Genomic DNA, 24,011 nt, shown 5'->3' on the forward strand with positions numbered 1-24,011 from the left:
TTTTGAATTAAAAGGCATAATTTTGAGTGATTTTATAATTAATTTGAAAATTATATCAAAAATCATTCTGATGAGGAAGATGATGGAGTTTTTTTTTTAATTTTATAAAATGATAAAAGTTTATCATTTAATTTCATTCTTTCAACAAAGTCATAATGACGTATATACGAGTTAAAAAATTGAAATTAGATTAAACAAATAATGTTTAACCATTTCAATTATTCAATTATTTTTTTTTTTTTTTTTTTTTTTTTAGTTTAACAAATTTGTATCAAAAATAGACCTTAATTTTTCACGTAGAAAAATTTTTATTTATACTTATAAAGTACACTGTTTTAGTTGGAATATAATTTTAATTTAAAGTCCATTTTTTTATTTTTACTTTTTGTCAATTTTTTTAAGTGAGCGAAATAGTTAAATTGCTTTCTAACTATGTTGGTGAATGTAATATTAATATTTAAAAAAAAAAATTGAAAAAAATTTATTGATATTTAAATTTTTTTTTTTTTTTTTGAATAATTAAGTTCTAGGATTTTGGTAGAATTTGTTAGAAAATGATTAAGTTACAGGGTTGCTAGGGTTAACAAATTCAATCTGTAATAATGATGGATTAGTTCTATTCGTGTTCCGGAACGGATGTAATCCGTAATCCGTTGTCACGAAATAGTAATATTGCGATTTTTCAATTTCCTATAAATCATTTTGTTTTATGCTCTCACTTTTATAATTAATTGCATTGCAATTGCTTTTATTCAAATTAAACGATCGGCGATAATTTGTGAAGCAATAATATGTTACATAATTAATTAGCATCAAAATTTGCATAAATTGTAATTAAAAAAATGAATTTAATTAGTTTTAATAAAAAATTTTTTGATTAAAAATTTTCAATTTCTTTTTTTTTTTTGATAAAATACTTTTAATTTATAGTTATTATATTATTTGCAAATGTTATATGCTAAATCGTTATCAATTCGAAACAAATAATAATTAATCGTATTACATTTCATTTTTTTTTATTATTATTATTGCAATAAAATAAATGAATGATTAATTTCAGGTTTCAAAGAAAGAAAATTGATAAATTGGTAGAGATGAAATCAAATTAATAAACAATTTTACTGCTATTTAATAATTATTAAAGAAACGAATAAAATTATTTTTGTTTTTTTTTTTATTTTATTTTTTCTTTTCCTTTTTTTTTTTTTGTTTTTAAATTTGAATACATTCAATGACGACTTTTCGTCATGCTAATCAATCTTATCATTCTATTACTACTGGATATAATCAGTGATTATTATCATATTGTTGAAGCACGTCGTCTTCCAGATATCTACTGGAATAGTACTAATCAAATGTAAGTCTCTTTTTTTTTTTTTTTTGTAAATTTAAAATTTTAAAATATGATACTTTTAAAGTATAATAGAAATTTTAATGATTAATTAAGCTTTGAAATTTTAAAAAAATAGCAATTTCAAAATATAATAAGCAATTTTAATGATTAATTAAGCTTTAAATTTTTGAAATATGGTAGCATTTAAATGTGATGAAAATTTTAATGGTTAATTAAATTTGAAATTTTAAAATGTGATAACTTTTAGAAATTTGAATGATTAATTAAATTTTATGATATAATAAATAATACGCAAATTTTTGAAATATAATAAATATATTTTTTTTAAACTAATAATCTTTAAATAAATAATATTTAATATTTCAGAAAGAAAAAATGATTAGTAATAGTAATAATTATTATTTTAAATTGAATTCTTTTTTTTTTTTTGTTTAATTTTCAATAAAAATAAATTTTTATTTAATAATTTTTAGAATAATTTTTTTTTTTTTTTTTAAGAGATTAAAAGAAATTAATTTATTGTTAGTCAAACTTATAATATCATAATTTTCTCATTTAACTTTTTTTTTTTTTTTTAAATTAAAATATTATAAATTTATTTATTTTATCGATTCGTTTTCGTTTTGTTTGTAAAAATTTATTCATTTGTTTACTCTTTACGGTAGATTATTTCATGTTTACTAGCCTCTTAACAACGATTAAATGTGGATGGTAATGTTTTACTAAGAGCTTCTAATTACACTTAAAGTTAAGTAAACAATTGGGTAAATTATGTTGATCCCTCATACCTGTTTAATTCTAGGTTTTTTTTGAGTACCACCTGGGGATTTTTTATGGGTAAAACGGAGGGAAAAAGTATGGTTACTTCTCAAATTTCGGCAGGTGCAGTGATGATTTTTTTTAATGGTATGATTAAGAAATGAAAATTTTCTTTTCTTTTTTTTGTTCGTATTTATCGGTTTCTCTTTCAGATTTTTTCCAATTTAAGTTTTCTTTTTTTCATTTTTAATTGCAATTAGCTAATTTGTTTTTTTTTTCTTTTTTTTTTTAAAAGCTTTAAGATTAAAATAGAATTAAATCTGTGTTATTTGTAAGCAAATATTTAATATAGCTAAAATGAACATTGAAATCGTTGAATTTTAACATTTCAATCAAAAGTAAGAAAAAATCTTTTTTTTTTTTTTTAAAAAAAAAAGAGAGAGAAATTCTATTTTTTGTTTTTTTTTTCTTTGTTTTTTGTCGCTAACTTTTGCACAAAAAAAAAAAAAAAAAATTCCAATTAAATGATTTTTTTTTTTTTTTATAGCAAAATGAAATTTAAAAAGAAAACTGGTTGTTGAATTTTTTTTTCTTTCTGAAATGCATAAAGAATGAAATGAAATTCGTTTGACCTTAAATTGGATTAACTTTTTTTTTTTTTTTTCATTTCATTTTATCATTACATACATAAACAATAATTGAAATGTTAATTAAATTAACGGCTAAATTACTAAAATTTAAAATTTACTTTATTTTTGAAAAATTTGCTAAAATATTTGAAAGTTTTTTCGTCACTTTACTTCCAAATATTGACGGCTAAATTACTAAAATTTAAAATTTACTTTATTTTTGAAAAATTTGCTAAAATATTTCAAAGTTTTTTCTTCACTTTATTTTCAAATGCCTGATAAATTTAAAACTTCACTATCAATATTTTTCAGTTTTAAAATTTCTTAATCAATTTTATTTATAATATTTATTTATCATTATTGTTGCTGAAAAATGAGAAAGAAAAATAAAAAAGAACTGTCATCTGCATGTGACAATATTTGCTTAACTAAAAAAGAAAAATATAAATGTTTTTTACTTTCGATTCACTCATATGTGCGACAATTTTATGGAAAAAATTGTTTGAAAATTTTTGGATTTTCTTTTTCCTTTTTTTTTTTTTTTTGAAATTTCAGATCAGAGAGCAAAATTCTCTTTCATTTTTCTCATTTTTATCTTTTCCTCTAATAAATTTATTTATTATCAAAAAAAGAAATATACAAATGATAAAAGAATATTTTCCCAGCTGTTTCCATCACTAATCTTTCATTGTTTGTATGTTTTTTTTTTTTTTTTTTTTTGTAGTAATAATAAAAATGAATCAGATTAGTGAACAGTTCAATGAATAGATCATTAATTCAAATTTCTATCAAATAGATCAATTCATATTTGTGAATAAAAATTTTGATTTATTACTTATTGCATTGATCAATTGATACGAAAGATATTATTTTATGAGAATTAAATTATTTTGCTGAGCAAAATTTTTGTTTAGCAATGAAGATAAATAACTTTTTTTTAGCAATAATTAATGTGTGAGAAAATGAAAAGATAGCAATAAATTCGAATTCGATTATTAAAAATTTCAAAAATTATATAATAAAATTTAAATCGAATTTTTTGTTTTTTTTGTTTTTTTGAAATTATAATTTAATGATTTAATCAATCAGTCAGTCAGTGGTTGATTTTATTTTATTTTTTGCAAACCTTTGATTTCTATTTTTGTTAAATTTATTTACTTAATTTTCAAACAAAAATTTAATCTTTTTTTAAAAAAAAAATGAAAAACAAAAATGAATAAAATTGTCAAAAATTTCATTCTTACAATAAAATTTATTCCATTTAATTCAGACTATAATTTAAAAAAAAAAAAAAAAAATTATTCAACTACTTTTTTTTTCTTTTTTCTTATTTTATATATTAAAATTATATCATTGCTTTATTTTCATTTTTAATTTTGCAATAACAAAAAAAAAAAAAAAAAGGAAAAGAAAAATATATATTTTTTTTTTGTGTGAAAAGAAAAATATATATTTTTTTTTTTGTGTGTGAAAAGAAAAATTGTTTTCAAAAACTATTTAAAATTTTTTTCTTTTGTTTTTGCCCTTTTTTTTTCAAATAATATGAATGAATAAATAAATAAATAACAATTTATAATTTATGAATTGTTGTTTACTTATTTGTAATGAAATAGCATTGAATATAAATGATAAATTAATTCATTTTAATTTCCATATGTTAACCTTATGCTTTATCATCTATCCATTTTGTTTACAATGCTAAAACCTTTAACTAAAAGTTTCTTTTTCATTTGTTTGATAATTTTATATTTTATCAAAATTTATATTTTGACACTTTACTATTACTCTCATTAACTGGATTAGTTGCTTGAGTAAAATTTCATAAAGTTAACGAAAAGATAATCAAATTTTCAAATACTAATAAGTAATGAATTACATTTAGTTCCATTATTGGACTACATTTTTAGTTGTCAATTTTAATTACTTAATGGAAGTTACATTTTTCTCTCTCTCTCTCTCTCTCCCTCTCCCTCTCTACCTCTCTTTCTTACTTTTTCAAAATAATTAACTGAAATTTGAATGCATAATTTTCTTTATAAATAGTAGAAATTTTAAAATTTGATAATATATTACAATTTCTTTCTTCTTTTTTAGTTAAAAAAAATTTTTTTAAGAAAATTATTTAACAACTATTTTTTTTTTTTGATTAAATAATATTAAAAGTATAAATTAATAACTAATTTATCATCAGTTTTATTTAATTTAAAAAAAAAAAGAAGAAAAAGTGCTATTTACTCAATTGTTTTTCATTTTTTAATTTATATATATTTTTTTTAAAAAATTATAAATTTTATAAATGCAATTTTGATGTTAAAAAACAAAACAAAATTTTTTTTATTTAAATTTAAATTTCTAATTCTAAATTTATATTCTAAAAAAATAAATAAATCGAATAATTTAAGAATTAAAATAGTAAATAGCTTTTTTCTTCTCATTTTTTTTTTTGCATTATTGATTAATTTAATAGATAGTCCAAAGGCAGATGTTTTTTTTTTTTTTTTTCTTGAGAAATAATCTTCCCAAAACGATTAATTTGAAGAGCTTTTTTCTTTTTTTTAATGCTCAATGGACCGAGAATTTAATATTATTAAATTGTAATAATATAAAATATAAGTTAGATTAATTTTTTTTTTAAAAAAGAGAAAATGAAATTAATTTTTAAAAAATTAAAAAAAAAGAAACATTTAATTTTATTTGATTAATTTATTTTAATTTTTTTTTTTTTCTACTTCTAATTTCATTTCTTTCTTACATTTTTCTTTTTTATTTTACAAAAAAAAAAAAAAAAAAAAGGGAGAGAGAGTGAAAGAGAAAAAAAGAAAAAATTTATAATTAATTTTAAACGAATGAAAAAAATTTTTGTGAAATATTTTTATTCTATTCTTTTATCAAATTTTTAGCAAAATATTATTTCGTTGTTTTTTTTTTTCCTTTTCTTTTTTTTTTTTTTTTTTAAATTTTGAAAGTTATTTGATGGCATAGTTAAATTGAATAAGTAATAATTGACTAGTTTTGATGATTGAAAAGAGGATGAAATTTCACATTCTACCAACAAAATTACATTTTAAATTTAAATTTCTCTTTTCTTTCTTCTCTTTTTTCTCTCTCCCTCTCTCCCTCCCTCTCTCTCTCTCTCTCTCTGTGTTCCTTTGTCATATTCTGAATTGATGTGCAAATTTGCTAATGATTTGATGATAGTGAAAATTCCCTTTCCGGACTAGTCTTTAGCATGTAATACTTAACTAAACTACTTTACTCCCCCTCTCCCTCTCTCTCTCCCTCTCTCTCCCTCCCTCTCTCTCTCTCATCACTTTCTCATTTTATAAAATAAAATAAAAAAAAAAAAAGGTTTGAAAGACAAATTTGGTTTTCAATTTTATCTTACGGTCATTTCCTACTTGCACTAACTATTCTTTAAAATTTTTATTAAAATTTTTGTTTTGTTGAATTTTTTTTTTTTTGTTAATTATTAGCATAAATAAAAATTATTTATTAAAATTAAATGATCATTTCAATCATATAGCAAAAATTTTGTAAATTATATGTAATTTCAATTCATTGAATTAAATTAAAATTAGACAAATTAAGTGAGAAAAAAATTTTTTTTTTCTTAGCATTTTAAGTTATTTTATTATTATTATTATTATTATTACTACTATTATTATTATTATTTATTATTATTATTATTATTACTACTATTACTATTATTATTATTACTACTACTATTATTATTATTATTATCACTATTATTATTATTTATTATTATATTGGTATAATGAATAATGATGAAATTAAATTTTTTTTTTCAAATTTTAAACTTAAAATTTTTTTTTAAATTAAATTTTTCCAAATTTAAAGATTTAAAAATTTTTCACTTTCTAATTTTCATTTTCTGTTAGCATACATTAGCTGAGAGGGAAGAAGAATTAGTTAGCTGCATGTATTGTGTGGTAAATTCATAAATGAAAAGTGAAGCTAAATCTTTGTTTGAAATGAAAAAGAAGAAGAAAGAAAGGGAGAGAGAGGTAGAGAGGGAGGGAGAAAGAGAGGGAAAGAGAGAGGGAATGATTTGAATAAGAGGAAAGGATATATCAATTATATATATATAGAAAGGCAAATCATTAATCGTTAACTTAGACTTAGTTTAGATTCTTTGAATGATGAAAAAGGGATTGATGAATTTTTACAAGTCACATTTTAAAACTTTTATTTCATCCTTTTTTTTTTTTTATTTTTTCCCTCTCTGCAAAAAATGAAAAAAAAAAAACTGAAAAAAATTAATAATTAATTCTTTTTTCTTTTTTCCAAATTAATGAAATTCTTGAAAAGTTAAAAAGAAAAAAAAAAAAAGCTTTTTTATGCATATTTTTAAAATATTTTAAGTTAATGAAAAAACGAAAGAAAGAAAAAAATTTTAATATTATGAGAGGAAAAAAAAAAAAAAAATGAAAGAATGACTAATAAAACTATGAAATATTAGTTGATTTGATAAAAAATATATATATAACATATTTATTTATTTATTTTGTTTTGTTTTTTAATTTTATTATCTTTTTAATATGAATGAAAAATTTTTTCCATAATTTTAAGCAAATAAATTTAAATTTTTCTCTTTTTTTTTTTTTTTTTTGCTGAATAATTTTCACGATAAAATATATATTACAAGCTATTTATAGTAAGCTTATTTATCTCTTTAGCTAGCTTTATTTATTTACAAGAAAATTTTGCGCTTTTCTCGATGGCTGGATGGATGGATGGATTGATTTGATGGAATAACAATTGTATGGAAATTAAATTTTCCCTTCCTTCCATTCTAACTTTATAATATCATCATGTTTAATGATGCTTTCTAATTAATGTTTGAAATAATTTGTGTTAAAAAATAATTTAAATTTATTTATCATTTTTTTTTTCGGTGCTAATTAAAAATATTATTGATTAATATTTGATAATAATTATTTTAGCTAATGAGGGAAAAAAAAGAGCAGGATGTGTTTTATAAAATAAAACTTTTATTAATGAATAAACAATAATTGATATAATTAACAAATGTTATTACTGACAATGAATAATTAGTTAATTAATTAATTAATTGATTACTAACTCAATTAACACAGCAATATTACACAAAAGCATATAATTTTATCCTAAATCTAAGATATTGAATGATTTACATTCGATCATTTCATTTAATTTCATTTTAGTTTTTTTTTTTTTTTTTTTTTTTTTCGTTGAATTGAAGAATTAAACGATTCCGGAAATGCATGTAATGCCGGATTTTTTCAGACAATAGTGGAACATAAAAATCATCCGTCCGAAGATTATTTCTCTTTTTTTCTTTTTTCCTAGACACATAACATGAAATGAATAATCAAATAAAATATTCCGAAAATTTAAACAAATTTTTATTACTATTCCGGATCTTTCTTCCTTTTTTTTTTCTTTTTTTCCTTATCATTTACTGTTTAATTTATATTTATTTCATTAAAAATATATAAACATATTTATATATTTTTAGTATTACATTAATTATATTTTATAAAATATAACTTACAATTTAGATAGCAGTACAATGCTAATGTTAATATATTTGTAAAAAATAAATAAATAAATAAATTTTTGAAATGTTATCAAATTTCAAATTTTGATAAATTTAATAGAAAATTAAAAGTAGAAATTTTTAAATATTTACAATCAGTGGATGTAAAATTGAACTTTGACATACCATTTCTGATATGACAAAAGGATGACACTGTCATTCCTTTTATACGGTAGTTGAATGATTTATTAGCTTAGACATCATGCTGTGATCTTTCTTTTCATCTTACTCAATCAAGGTTATCATCGAAGAATTCATTATCAGCGATCACAGAATAGCATTATCAAAGTTATCATATATTTACTGTCAATCATTTCATTCATTGCAAACTTTTGAATTTATTAAAAAAAAAAAAAAGGAAAAAAAAAGGGGAAAAGTTAATAATTAATAACATTTAATTAACATCAAAAAAAAAAAAAAAATGAAATGAAATGAATAAAAATTAATCAATGAAATATAATTAATATCAAAATTTATCTAACAAACAAACAAAAAGAAAAGTTATTTAATTAAATTAATTAAATTTTAACATTTATACTTTAAAAAAAAAAAAAGTATAAATGCTATAGATTAGATAAATCTTTAATTTTTCATAAACATATTGAACGACTTACATTCGATAATCTTTAATTTTTTTTTTTGAAATTTAAATTAATGATAGTAACAGCGATGATAATAGTTGTAGTAAATGATAATTAAAATTTTAACAATGATTTAAAAATAGCAAACAGTAAATGATAAATGATATCAGTTTGCTAAAATTTAGTGATTAAATTGATTGATGATAAACAATGATAGCAAATGATATAAAATATGCGAATATTAAATATTCTTTTCATTTAAAAAGTACCTCTTCTCTTTGCATTTTGCATTGTTTGCATATGCTAATTACCATTTGGATATGCTATCAATCATTTCTTCTTTTCTTTTCTTTTTTTTCTTTTTTCTTCCTGTTGATTACGAATCATTAATTTCCGGTTTCAATTTTAAATCTGTTCTGTTCATTCATTTTACTGTAGAACTAAATTATTTCATTTATATGAAAATTTCAATGGAAAAGAAGAAAAAGAAAAAAACGAGCAAATTGTAAAAATTAAATAAAATTTATAATCAAAATTTTAAAAATTTAATTGTTCATTTTTTTTTTTTTTAATTTTCAAATATTTATTTTTGGTATTTAATACTTCTTTTCTTAATCTTACATAATTACTTTTGTAAATAAATAAGTTAGACTAATTTATTTATTTAATAACTAACTATGCCATTTATACGTTTGAACAATTTCAGATGCATTTACCTGGTTAATATACCTTTGACAATTATTATACGGTCAATTATACATACCTACCTCCTGGATGACCTCTTGTTACCGATCTTTCCTGTCAACACTATTTACAAACTATCAGTCAATATTAATAATATCATCTCTCTCTCTCTTTCTCTTTCTCTCCCTCTCTCTCTCTCATCGTTTTAAGATGAATAAAATAGTCATCAAATAATAGCTATTTTAAGAATCTTATAATTATCAATCATTATTGTTTTCTTTTTTTATTTGTAATAAAATTAAATTAATATTATGAAAAAAATTGATAAATATAATTGATTATAATTTAATCAAAAATATTATTATTTTTTTTTTTTTTAATCGAATTTAATCAAATTTATGTTTATTATTGTAATTTATAATTTTTATTATATTTTTTTATTTGATAAATTAATCGATAGTTTAGGTTTCGTTTTTTTTTCCTTCTTTTTTGAACTTATTTTAAATTTTAAAATTGATTTTGTTTTTTCTTTGAATTTATTTTATTTATTTCTAAAAAGAGTATTAATATAAATATAATCAATGATCGGTGCTTTCTTTCTTTTTGTTGTCCTTCAAATGTTATTATTTATCATCTTTTATAATCTGTTCATAATGTTGTGAACAGTTCATTGCACACACATATAATACATACATTAATAAATATCAAAAAATTTTGGGGGGGGAGGGGGAGGGGGGTGGGTGAAGGGGGGGTTAAATTGTTTGTTAAATTTAAAAAAGTTTATAAAATTTTTTTTCATTTAATTAAATATAGTTTAAAATGTTAGATGAAGGAAGAAATTAAATTTTAAATCATTGAAAGAAAAAAAAAAAATAAGTGTACAAAAGAATCAACAAGAAAGCAAATTAATTTTTAAATTATTCTCAACGATAAATAATTATTCGAATTATAAGAATTATTAATGGAAAATGTGTTTAATTTCAATTTGTTATAATCTAAAAAAATTTTTAAGTTTTAATTTGTAATTTATTTAAATACTCATTAATTGATATAATTATAATTATTAAAAGTTCATTTCTTTCCTATTATTTATGTATTGTAATAATTTGCAAATGCTTGTATTTGTTTTAAAAATGATAAATCTATGATTTGCTTTTTTTTTAAAAAAAAAAAAAAAAGAAAAAAATAATAATAACAATAAAAATATGGTAATTTCTAACTTAATTTCAAAGTTAGATATTTTTAAATTAAGTTACATATTTTTTTAAATTAAATTAAATTTAAATCAAATTATTCTTATTTATATTCCTGATGCTTTTTTATATAATTTAAATAATTCAGATAGTTTACTTTTTTTAATATTTTATTTATCTATCTTATCCCATTTGATTTATTTATTTTATTCATTTTCTTTTCTTTTTTTTTTTAAAAAAAAAAGCTTTTAATTTTAATTTTTCTAATATTTCTAATATTCGTTGCAAACTTTCATTTCTTTTTTCTTTTTTGAAATATTTGTAAAATTTTGATATATTTAGCTAATCAAATTAGATTGATATATTAGTTAGTAAAATAATATATAAGTTAAAATGAATTACATTTGTAAAAGAAAAAAAAAATTATTTGAAATTAAATTGATGTGTGATAGATATTAGTGACAAGTAAAGAAGACACATTGAATTAAACTTTTGTTCTTTTGTTGTTCAAAGGTGGAACAACTGCTACCATAGTCTATTAGCTATTAAACAATTTGAAAAAGGTTAAAGTTAAATTTCACGATGGGTAATAAATTTTGCTAACATTTATATTTCTATCAAATTTAGCATTTACAAATTTACATTCAAAAATTTATTTGCTTAATTTTTCACAAAATTTAATATTATACTAATTAAAAAAGGAAAAGAAATGAATTTTTAAATAAATTTTAGGACAAAAAAGAAAAAATTTTTCTTTCTTTTTTTTTTTTTTTTTTTGACAGTTACAAGAAAAAAAGAAAAAAATGTTTTCAACCGAAAAAAATTCTTTCAAATTTTATGAAAATGTTAAAAAATTCATTCTAACATTTGTTATTTACACTGAAATTTTAAAAGTTTTTTTTTTTTTTTTTGGAATAAAAATTTTGAATTGATTTTAGTTAGTGACTATGAAAAAAATGTTCAAAATTTTTAACTAACAAAAAAAAAATATTTCAACAAATAATTAAAATTTTTTTAAAATAATTGAATAAAAATTATAAATTTCAAGCAGAAGTTTAAAATTATAAAAAAGAAAAAAGAAATATTTATAATTTCAGGTTTGATATAAGTAATACAGATCACGTAATGTCAGTAAAGTTACTCGATCGTGTGACAATTATTTGTCCTTTGCCAACTACCAATCCACAAATATCATATGAATATACAAAATTATATGCTGTAAGTTTTTTTTTTTTTTTTTTTTTAATTTGTCAATTTTGCAAATTAATGAAATAAATTTAATTTTAAATATTTGAGAAAAAAAAAAATTTTTTTCTTCAAATTTAATTCTTTTTTGCACTTATTTTAATAAACATTTGTTTGTTTTTTATTATTATTGCTTTTTTTTTTTAAAAAAAAAGAATTTATCAAAATTTTTAATTGATTTACAAATTTGAAATGAAATAGTAAATATATTTAAATTAAATTTGAATTCTAAATTTTTGAGCTATTTTTACAGTAATGTTAATACAATTATACATTTAATTTGATGATATATTTTAGCATTTCAATTTGTACAATTAATGTCAAAATTTATTTCACCAAAATTTATTGAATTTTCAATTTTAAATAATTTTAAATTATCAAAAAAAAAATAAAAAGATTTGCAAAGAAATAATAAATGAATTGAAGTATTGCTTTTTGCTCATTAAATTTTTTAATGGAATTATTTATTTTTGCATTTAAAATTGATTAGAAATAGCAAATATGCAAGTTTTTTTTTTTTTTTTTTTGCTATTTATCACTTAATTAATTAAAATTGTATGCAAAACAAAAACAAGAAAATAATTTAAAATAAAATAGCATTTGATAGAAATTAGATTTAAAAAATTGTTTTTTTGTGCTCTATTAGCCAAATTACTCATTGATTTTGCTCATTTTGCTATCAATTGCTAATCTGATAAGCATTTAAAATTTAACTTCTGGGATAAAATTAGCCAGCTAATCTCTTGCTATCAATTGCTGATCTGATAAGATGTTCTGATAAGCATTTAAAATCTAATTTCTTAGATAGTATTAGCCAGCTAATCTCTTGCTATCAATTGCTGATCTGATAAGATGTTCTGATAAGCATTTAAAGTCTAATTTCTGGAATCTCTTGCTATCATTTCCTTCAACTAAAAAAGAGTGCAACATTTGAAATCAGTTCATTAAATTCATTAATATTATCTGCTATCAATTGTTTAAAATAAATTGAAATGAAATAGACGACATAAAGTAACGCTAGATTATTCGTCTCATCACTATCCCGTTATCATAAATACATTGTCAGATTATTCGTCCCACTATTCCATTATCATAAATACATTGTCAGATTATTCGTCTCACCATTCCATTATCATAAATACATTGTCAGATTATTCGTCTCACCATTCCATTATCATAAATACATTGTCAGATTATTCGTCTCACTATTCCATTATCATAAATACATTGTCAGATTATTCGTCTCATCACTATCCCGTTATCATAAATACATTGTCAGATTATTCGTCTCACCATTCCATTATCATAAATACATTGTCAGATTATTCGCCTCACTATTCCATTATCATAAATACATTGTCAGATTATTCGTCTCACCATTCCATTATCATAAATACATTGTCAGATTATTCGTCCCACTATTCCATTATCATAAATACATTGTCAGATTATTCGTCCCACTATTCCATTATCATAAATACATTGTCAGATTATTCGTCTCACCATTCCATTATTCGAGAGTTCAATCCTTCTTCATCAAAGATCTATCAAACTACATAGCAATTGTCCTTAGCTAAATTGTTTGAAGCATCTGTTTAAACCGTATCATTAGATACTACTGTAAAATAAATAATCGACATGTGTTTGCCTATTTTGATTGATAGCATTTAAGCTTATTTAGTAGACTTAAACTTAAACTTAGAATTGTATCCTTTGTAACTATGCAAATAGAAGTGAATAAGCGATAAATGATAAAAGCAATACCGAAAAATGAGATATCAATTTGTAAAATAAAATCTGATATGGATGAGTGAGAATTTTTTTTTATGGAATAAAAAATACACTGAACTTTTTTCAGTAACTTTTTTTCAAAAAATACACTATCTTTACTAAATTAACTTTTACTTTCACTGATTTTAGATGTTTACATATACATATTCAAATAAAATAAAATGATTGGATTTTTTTTTTCTTTTTGTCCTTTCATTATTTCATTTCTCTTATATTCTCTCTTTAAAAAATTAAAAGTTTAATAAAAAAAAACAAAAACTTCGAATCTAACAAAGTGAAATATATTTGATATATGATAACTAATCAATGATTATTGTATTTGCAAAATTTTAGTAAAATTTGATTTGTTTTTAAAAAAAGTCAATTATTTTTGATATAAAATGCAATCATTGTGTTACATTGATAATTTCTGAACGCATTATTCTTTGAGTACTGAAAATATTTGGCAAAGCAATAAGATGTATAATGGAATTAATTAACTTATTCTTAATTAATTAACTTATTCTATCATATTATTATATAATTAATGAAATTGTCTTTTTTTTTTTTTTTTGTTCTAAAATATAGCAAGAATATCATTTTAATTTTTTTTTTAACTTTGAAAAAATTCATAAAATTAAAAAGTATATACTTAATTTAGTTTCTGTCCAAAAATTTTAAATTTTGTTTAATTTTTTTTTTCTTTTTCAATCTTTAGAAATTATCTTTTAGCATATCTCAATGAAACTTCCGGTGTAAATGTAAAATTTGAAATGATAGGAAAGTGATTGTGAAAGTTTTGGTTTATAGTAATGTCATAAACCGATCAAAGAGCTCATAAAATCGACAAAATTATTGCTTGTTGATCCTTGGGATTAATTACTATTTCTCGATACATTTCTATTTAATTCATTCCCTCTCTCTCTCCCTCTCTCTCTCTCTGCCCCTCTCTCTCTCTCCACTTCTCTCTTTACAAACTATTACAATACGGTCAATAAACCACCGGTAAAATTGTTTGTTAAATGACTAAAAGATAATAAATTGGTTGGGTTATGCACTTTTATCATTTTATTCCGTCTCTCTTTGACCTTTCATTTTATTTTATACATTTATTAATTTGAAGTATGAAAAAAAAAGAGAAAGATGGAATGAATTAAAATTAAAAAACAGGATCAGGAATGATATTATTTCAGGTAAAGAAGAAAAAAGAAAAATCAAGAAGAATAAATGAATTTTTAATTTATTTTCCCTCTCTTTGTCATTACAAACTACCTCTCTCCCTCTCTCTCTCTCTCTCTCTCTCTCTACAAATATTGAAATAAAATGAAAGGTCAAAAGGTAAAGAAGTAAATGATAAAAAATATATGAATGCAATCAATTTTAAAGCTTTTATTTTTAGTGATTTAAATTATTTTAATTTTTTATATCTAAATTTAAAAATTGTCAAATATCACACTGTACTACCTCAGCTATACTGTATGTTGACAAATAAATTAATAAATAAACAACAACAACAAAAAAAAAAATTAAATTAAACATAAAAATTATTATTTTAGTTTTATTTTATTTATCCTACAAAAAAAAAAAAAAAATTTTTTTTTTTTAAGGTATCACAAAATGGTTATGAAAATTGTCAATTGTTAAATGAAAGATTAATTGGTGTTTGTCAAACTCCAAGACAACAATCCTCAATCAGTATTGTTTTTCGAGATTTCTCACCACTTCCCGGTGCATTAGAATTCAAACCAGGCCACAGTTATTATTTTATCAGTAAGTCTTTCTCTTTTTTTTTTTTTTTTCAAGAAAATGAAAATTTATTTTTTTTTAAATTTTAATTATGAATAAATTAATTATAATTTGAAATAGTTGCATAGAAAAGTAAAAAATAAATTAGCAATTATAAATGTTAAAAATGTAATTATTTCAAAATTTTAATTTCTTTATAAAAAATAACAAGGAAATATACTATTTGCACTTTTATTGTCTAAATTTAACATTTAACCTTGCTCATTGATAATTTCTAATGAAATTCATGAAAGAATGAAAATAAAAAAAAAAAAAAATGTCACATTTATGCCACATTTAACTTTTAATGAAAATTATTTCACAAAATAAAAATTGAGAGGAAGTGAAATGTGCCATTGTCACAGAATTGAACGATCGTTCAATTGAGGGAAATGGAAAGAATATCGATCATTCGAGAATATCAATTATTATTCGAGAATATTGATTATTCGCATTTCATTTTCCTCTTTTCTTTTTTTTTTAAAAAAAAAATTGCTAATTTTAATATTGCGCAAAAAAAAAAAAGCGCAAATGTATTATTATTTGATTTTATATTATGTAATAAATATTAGTATTTTTGCTCTAAAAATTTTTTTTTTCATAATTAAAGTTTTTTTTTTTTTTTTTTTTATTCAAAAAAATTTGAAAGAAAAAAGTGAAAATTTTCGTGAGAATATTGAAATTTAATCCTTTTGAATTGCAGCATTTTATGATAGAAAAAAGTTTTTTTTTTTTTCAAAATTTCCTATTAAATTTTTTAAATTCTTTACATTTTGTCATTTTTGTAGTCTAACTTTGCCACTTTTGTAAGCTAACTCGAACATCTGAATTTTATAACATAATTTTTTGCTATAAAATTACATTCGCTGATATAATCCAAATAAAGTTGTAAAATTTGAAATGAATTTTCTAATTTTAATTACTGACAAAAATATCGTTTTATCATATACTTCATATCTTATCAGTAAAATTAAATGATTGTTTCTTTGCAAAAAACTCAAATAAAAGCAAAATGTAGTTTTAACTTTTTTTTCCAAATAAAAAAATAATGTAATTTTAATTTGAAAATACTCAAAAAAAAAAGTAAAAATGAATATTAAAATGTTAATTAGAAAATTTGAAAATACTCAGAAAAATAAAAATGAGTGTTAAAATGATAATCAGAAAAAAAAAATTTAATTCATATTTATAATCATTTAAATTATTTGATAAAAGAACAAACTTTAATATATTATAACATAAATTTGTAATGTATTATATTGTCTAATTTTCGAATAAATTTAAATAATTTTTATTAAATTTTTTTTTTTTTGTCCAAAATTTTTTCACAAAATTTAATTTGAAATAAAGCACAAATCTGTTATCATCAAAAGATGATTAGCATTCACTTATTAATGATATTATTAATATATTGTTTGATTTTTATGGTTGTCGGTACATTTGCGCTCAAGATGCGCATAAGATTTAGAACAGATGTTTTTTTTACCAATTGCGCAACAATTCTTTTTTCTTTTATTTTCATTTAGTACTATTAATAATCAAAGAAAATAATCCTTTAATGAGACCACAAAAGGAGAAAAGCTAAGCATTAAAATGAAAGAAAGAAAAAAAAAATGAGAATAATTAGTCTAATATAATTGTTAAAATTAATTTTAAAAAAATTTTGTAATAATTAAAAAAAAAAAAATTTAATTTTTTTTCATTTTTACAATTATTTTGTGATAAATTTCTTTCATTTTTGCATTTGTTTTAGTAGAATAAAATTTATTAAATGAAAAAAAAAAAAAAAATCGAAATTTATTAATATATTAACAAAAAAAAAAAACTTTTTTTATTTATTAATAAATTTTTTTTTTTTTTTTTTTTTTTATTTAATATTGAAAAATAAAGAAAAGGAAGGAATGGAATCAATCATTTCACATATTTCATTCTTTCCACTATAACTGACCTTGGGTCATCAATGTCCACCACTCTGATGTCCACTTTCTTACATTCTTTACATTTTCTCATTCCTTTTAAATAATACACAGAAAAAAAAAAAAGATAAATCACAGATGGTTAAATTTCTTTTTTTTTTTTTCATTCTTTTATTTATTTTAAATAATTACCTCATAAAAAAGAGAGGGAAAGGGAAAGAGAGAGAGAGAAAAAGTTATTGAAAAATTTTTATAAAATAATTCTGAGTTAATAACCTGAATTAATTTAATACTTTTCAAAGAAATATTAAAAATATTTTCACTTATTAATCAGAGAATATCGTTATAAATGGATTAGATATAATATATATATATATATATATATATATATTTTTTTTAGCAATTAGTTTGTTTATTTTTTAATTCATTGAAAAATTTGAATAAAAATTTTGAGTATTCGTATAGTTAGGCAAAATTTAAATTAGTGAATTAATTTAAAATAAGAAAAATTAATGAATTTTGATTAATTAAAGAATGTTAAATTAAAATTTTTTTGTTTATAAAAGAATTTCTTAAATCAAAATTGAATGTAAATCAAAAATTTTCAACTACTGTGAAATTTTAAAATTTGATAAAGAAAGAAAATAAAAAACATTTGTTTTGTTTTTTTCAGCTACTTCAGATGGTACCAAAAAAGGTATCGATAGGCGATCCGGTGGTCTATGTGCTACTGAACATATGAAAATTAAATTTGAAATTCAATCAGGTAATACTTTTTTTTTTTTTTTTTTTAAAAAAAATGAGATACAAAAAAAGTTTTTAATGGAAAGAGAAATTTTGATGTATTATTATTGCGATATTCAATTTGGAAATTTCTTTTACTTTTATTTGAAATGGATTAAAATGATAATACCTTGGATATTAAATTACCTGTAGATGAGATTGTAATAAAAATGCAAAAAAACAAATGAAATGAATTACTTATCAATTGATGGGTTAATGTCATATCAGAGTATGATGAGTATCAGTAGTATCAGTAAATAAGTAAGTACTCAAGTATATATGTTAATGCCAATCAAATAATATTCAAATGAACAGGTGTAACTGACTAACAGGAACACTTGTTCTCTTTTATCATCTATTTGCCCGTAAATTAAGGGTTTAATTATTTTAACAACCTGATAAATATGTGATAACCTAATTACATACTTTACTTTATCAACCTGATAAATATGTGATAACCTAATTACATATCTTAATTTATCAATCTGATAAACTTGTGATAATTCAATTACATCCTTTACTTTATCAACCTGATAAATATGTGATAAGCTAGTTACATCCTTTATTTTAACAACCCGAAAAATTTGTAATAATCTAATTACATACTTTAAATTCTAACAAATAAATTTGATGATCTGATTGCCATCTTCAAATTAAGCCATTTTAATTGCTCTTATAAAATCTCTTTGAAAAGTGCAATGAAATAAATAAGATAGTACGACGATATTAATTTTAATTTGTCATACTATAATGTTAATAGAGGGAACAACGAATAATATTTGAATATATTCAATAACAATTTAAATATGTAAATAAACAAACACACAGACACAGACATACACAAACATACATACACACACATACATATTTCAAGTTTAATTCAATTCATTGTTATAAACCAAGGACAATTATTTATTCATTTATGTACTATTTAATGACAGTAGCTTATTGTTAATGTTATTGTTGTTGTTTTATTGTTATTGCGTTGTTGTTGTTGTTTTGTTGTTGTCGTTGTTGTTTCATTGAAACATTTTGTCGTAAATTCTTGAGCAAATTTGAGAAAGAGAGAAAGAAATATTATAGAAAGATTCCAAAATACATTTGAAATAAAATGAAATAATTTAATTCAAAGATTTGGGGAAAAGTTATGCAAAATAACAAAAATAAATTTATTTAGCATAGCTAATACTGATGAAATAAGTCAATAAGGATGCTAATCAATAATAAATTCCATTTTAAAAATTTCATTTTACATATTCTTTATATGTTTGTTAAAAAATTTCACATTTTAAAAATTATTTATATTTGATTTTGCACTAAGAAATCGTTTGAAATTATAATGTATGTGCATATATGTTTAAAAGTTTATAATTTAATTCATATTAAAATTTCCATTTAATTTAAATTCAATTCTAAAAATGTTTAAATTTAAATTGGATTTAAAGAAAAGAAAAAAAAAAAAACGATTGCAAATATTTTAAATTCTTTCAATAAATGTATTATTATTATTTATTTAAAAATACAAAATGAATATTAGCTAAAAATCAATTAAATGCAAAAAGCTTTAGCTAAAAATTATAAATAATGAGCCCAATTAGAATGCAACAATAATAAATTATATTATTTATTATTGTTGTCCTTCCATTTCTTTCTTAATTTTCTGCACTATTTATTTAATTAAATAAATAGTACTTCAATGAATAAATAAATGACATACTACAGTGTAGTTTGTTTTACTACATAACTTAATTCTAGTTGCTAATTTATAATGAACTAAACTAGTTTCAAAAATAAATAATAAATTTACAATTTCATTCTATTCCAAATTATTTAAAAAATTTATTATTCAAAATTTATTATTTAAAAGTAGTTCTTTAAAATTTATTATTTAACGAATGATAAAAAGACAATTTAAAGTTTTAATTTTTAATCCTTAAGAACCTTTGCAATCATAAACAAATACGAGAGAGAGAGAGACAGAGAGAGAGAGAAATCTTCTTATATGGATTAATTTAAAATTAATGAATACCATAAGTATGATAGAAATCTAGAAAATTATGCTAATTTCAAGGTCTTTTCGTTGACAATTTATCATTCTAGTAGTCAATATATTTTGTGTTTTATAAATAAATACAACCTCATTAATGTAAAATTTTAATTTTATAATTTGAAAATTTTTTTCTTTTTCAATTTACATTGCACTGAGGGAGAGAGAGAGAAACAGAGAGAGAGAGAGAGAGAGAAAAAAAATGTTGAATTAATGACAGAAAAAAAAAATAAAAAAAAATATAAATTAAATTCAAATCAATAACAAAGATTAAGAAATGAAATGAAATGAAATGATTTAAAATAATTCACAAAAAATTTGATATTAATATAAATTAAAATAAATTTTTACAGATCGTGATGATAATAATCTCAATGATTACTTTGAACCTTCAAGTGCTCATTTTAGGCATCGATTACAGTAAGTTTTTTTTTTTTTTTTTGTTTTCTTTTTGTAGAATTAATAATTAATTTTACAAATTAATAAACAAATTTTAAATCTAAAAATATTTTAAAAAAACCATTAAAATTTTCGAAATTATTAGATATTGCGTAGAAAAAAAAAATTGATAAATAAATTCGAAGCTAAAAATATTTTTAAAACTATTTGTTATTTATTGAAATTTTTGAATTTATAAAATATTGCACAAAAATGTTGAGATTTTGTTTTGTTTATTTTATTTTCATTCTTTCTCTCAGATTTTGAAAATGAAAATTTCATTCAAGAATATTACACATCAACAATTTTTGTCAATTATAATTAGTACTCTTGAGTTAAGAGTTAATTTAATTTTAGTTTTATTGTCTGATTGATTGTCTGTACTCTCATTAATTCAACCAACAATAATTATAGAAATGGAAGAGGGAAATAACTTAAAATGAGAGTAAATTTAGTATTATTAATATATAAATATGAAATATGAAGTATAAATTTTTTTGATGTAATTTTTGTTCTATAAAAAGTTATAAAATCTTTTATTTTTTTGTTTTTTTTTTTAATTTGAATAAAAATTTAGTTTAGTATTATTAATATATAAATATGAAATATAAATTTTTTTGATGTAATTTTTGTTTGTAAAAACTCATAAAATATTTTTTTTTTTTTTTAATTTGAACAAAAATTTAAGAATTTTTTTTCAAATTAAATTAGAAAATTGAAATAATAAATTTACAGGAATTCAGCCGAAGTATCAACACCATTATTGTATATAATTCATACTAGTGATTCATCATCAGCTGAAGGTTATGCAATATCAGATGATGATAATGATGATGATGGTTAGTTATTGAAATTTTAATTCTTATAAAAATAATTATTTATTTATTTTTTAACTTTTAATTCTAATTTATAAATTGCATTCATTTTTAATTACACATTTATTTTTATTCCTTTTAATGTTTAATTATGTTTTATAAAGTTTTTTAATCACATTTATAATTTATTCCCTAACTTTTAATTATAATTTATAAATTTTATTCTTAATTACACACTTATTTTTATTTTTTTAACTTTTTAATTACATTTATAAAATTTTTAATTACATTTATAAATTACACCTATTATTTTTATTCTTTTTTTTTTAATTTTTAATTATATTTATGAAAAACTTTAATTACACATATTTTTATTCTTTTTTAATGTTTAATTACATTTTATAAAGTTTTTTTTTTTTAATCACACTTATAAATTACAGCTTTTTTTTTTAATTTCTTATTTTTTAATTACATTTATAAAGTTTTTTTTAATTACACTGATTTTTCTTTTTTTCAACTTTTAATTACATTTATAAAAATTTTTAAATTATATTGAAACTCAATTTTTAATTACACTTAATGTTCAATGAATGAATGAATGAAATTTTTGAAATAAATTAATAAATGCAAAAATGATAGATAGATAATGATAAATAGATACATTAATGATAATAATTAATGATTATTAAAATATGAACAAGAAAAAAAGGAGAGAGAGAGAGAGAGAGAGAGAGAGAGAGAGAGATTAGCTATAGTAGTACAAATCATTTCATCAAATAAAAAGGGATACCGCTTTTTGTAATATGAGCATAATGACAGATGATATTCAAATTATAATCGATTATTTTAACACCTGCTCATTGATTAATCTAAATTATTAAATGAACAAAAAATATTTTAATAAATGATGAGCTAATTAATTGGGATTATTTCCTTTTTTTTTTTTTTTTTTTTCTTCAATTTATCTTCATTATAAAATATATATTTTTAAAATTATAATTTAACAAATATTACAAATGGTTAAAAAAATAAAGAAAGAAAGAAAGAAACGATATTGCATAAATATTTTATTATTATTATTGGTGAAAAATAAATTAAAATCTTTTTTTTTTTTTATTACAAAAATTTTAGGCGAATTAATTAATCAGTTATATTATAAAAAATGTATTATGAATTATTTTTTTTTTTTTTTTATATTTTTATTTAGATATTTTATTATTAATTATTATTATTACTGAACAATAAATTAAATTTCTCTTTTTTATTTATCACAAAAATTTTGACAAGCAAATATTTCTCTTTTTTTTTTATTGTAATTTTAAATTATAATAGATGAATGAATTAATCAGTTATATTATAAAAATGTGTTATGAATTATTTAAAAGATATTTTTGAGAGAATAAAAATTTTGAAAAAAATTTATATTAAGAGAATTAATTACTAATTTTTAATATTCTTTTTCTTCATTAATTTTTTTTTGTTCTTTGCAGAAGGTGGTGGTGCAGCTTGCAATTATCAATTGAATTTATCATTAACAGCAATAACATTGATAATTTTGTATTTTATCACAATTGCATAATTATTTCAATTGATCTGTTTGTTAGCTAAAATTGCTATGAAAATTTCATATATTTTTTTTTTTTTTATATATTCATTAATGATTTGCGGGCTTATGTAGGTGATTTTATCAGATAATGTGATCAGATATACCTAACAAAAATTATTTCAAATCATAAAATAAAGCTAAATTTTGAAATAATCTAATGCAAGGTTGTTAATATTTACAAAAATTCACACTCATTTCATGATTTTATTATTTAGTAATAATGAATTAATTAAGTACTTTGTTATATAATATTTCGAATTATATAAGCATTTATTTGTAAAATAGCTTAATAATGTCTTTCTCATTTAATAGAATAATGAATAAATGAAATATATTACTTATAAATTCTTTCTTCAAAATTTTTAGCCCAAATTTTTTCCTTCTTCTGATGATAATTTGATTAATGAAATTTGTCATTGGTATTGAATATTGTATTAAAATATTTCTTTCAAAGGTACATTTAGTGTTGAATTCAAAATTTAAATTTCGCAGATCAAGAAAAAAGTTCTCATTAATTATCACTGATAATGATTATAATGTGATCTTTTAGTTGAAATAAATTAGTGAAAATTTCCATCAGTGATCTAATGGAAGTATGAAAAATAAATAAATTTTGATCAATCAATAATTTCACTAAATCGATATCAAATTTTTTTTTCATTCAATATTTTCATTCGTATAATTTTAATACTTTTCTAGCCATTGTATTATTATATCGTACATAAGATTTATAATTAATTGATCACCAAAAAAAAAAAAAAAATCACTGGAAAATTTCACCAAAGAATAAAAGCAAAAAAAATATAA

At 19.6% G+C, this 24,011-nt stretch overlaps 1 protein-coding gene across 1 annotated transcript; it reads left to right on the forward strand.

Annotated features, from left to right (window-relative positions):
• Window positions 1-1,247: 1,247 nt before the first annotated feature.
• On the forward strand, window positions 1,248-23,177 carry Bm17311 (Uncharacterized protein; the record flags this gene model as incomplete). The annotated part of the gene is made up of 7 exons (XM_043076071.1): window positions 1,248-1,357; window positions 11,897-12,017; window positions 15,422-15,584; window positions 18,189-18,281; window positions 20,699-20,765; window positions 21,519-21,622; window positions 23,089-23,177. The coding sequence occupies 7 exons, from the start codon at window positions 1,248-1,250 to the stop codon at window positions 23,175-23,177; spliced, it is 747 nt and encodes a 248-aa protein (XP_042932005.1).
• Between the last annotated feature and the right edge of the window lie 834 nt (window positions 23,178-24,011).

The sequence above is a fragment of the Brugia malayi genome (genome assembly GCF_000002995.4).
Source record: "Brugia malayi strain FR3 genome assembly, contig: Bm_v4_Chr1_scaffold_001, whole genome shotgun sequence".
Classification (NCBI taxonomy): domain Eukaryota; kingdom Metazoa; phylum Nematoda; class Chromadorea; order Rhabditida; family Onchocercidae; genus Brugia; species Brugia malayi.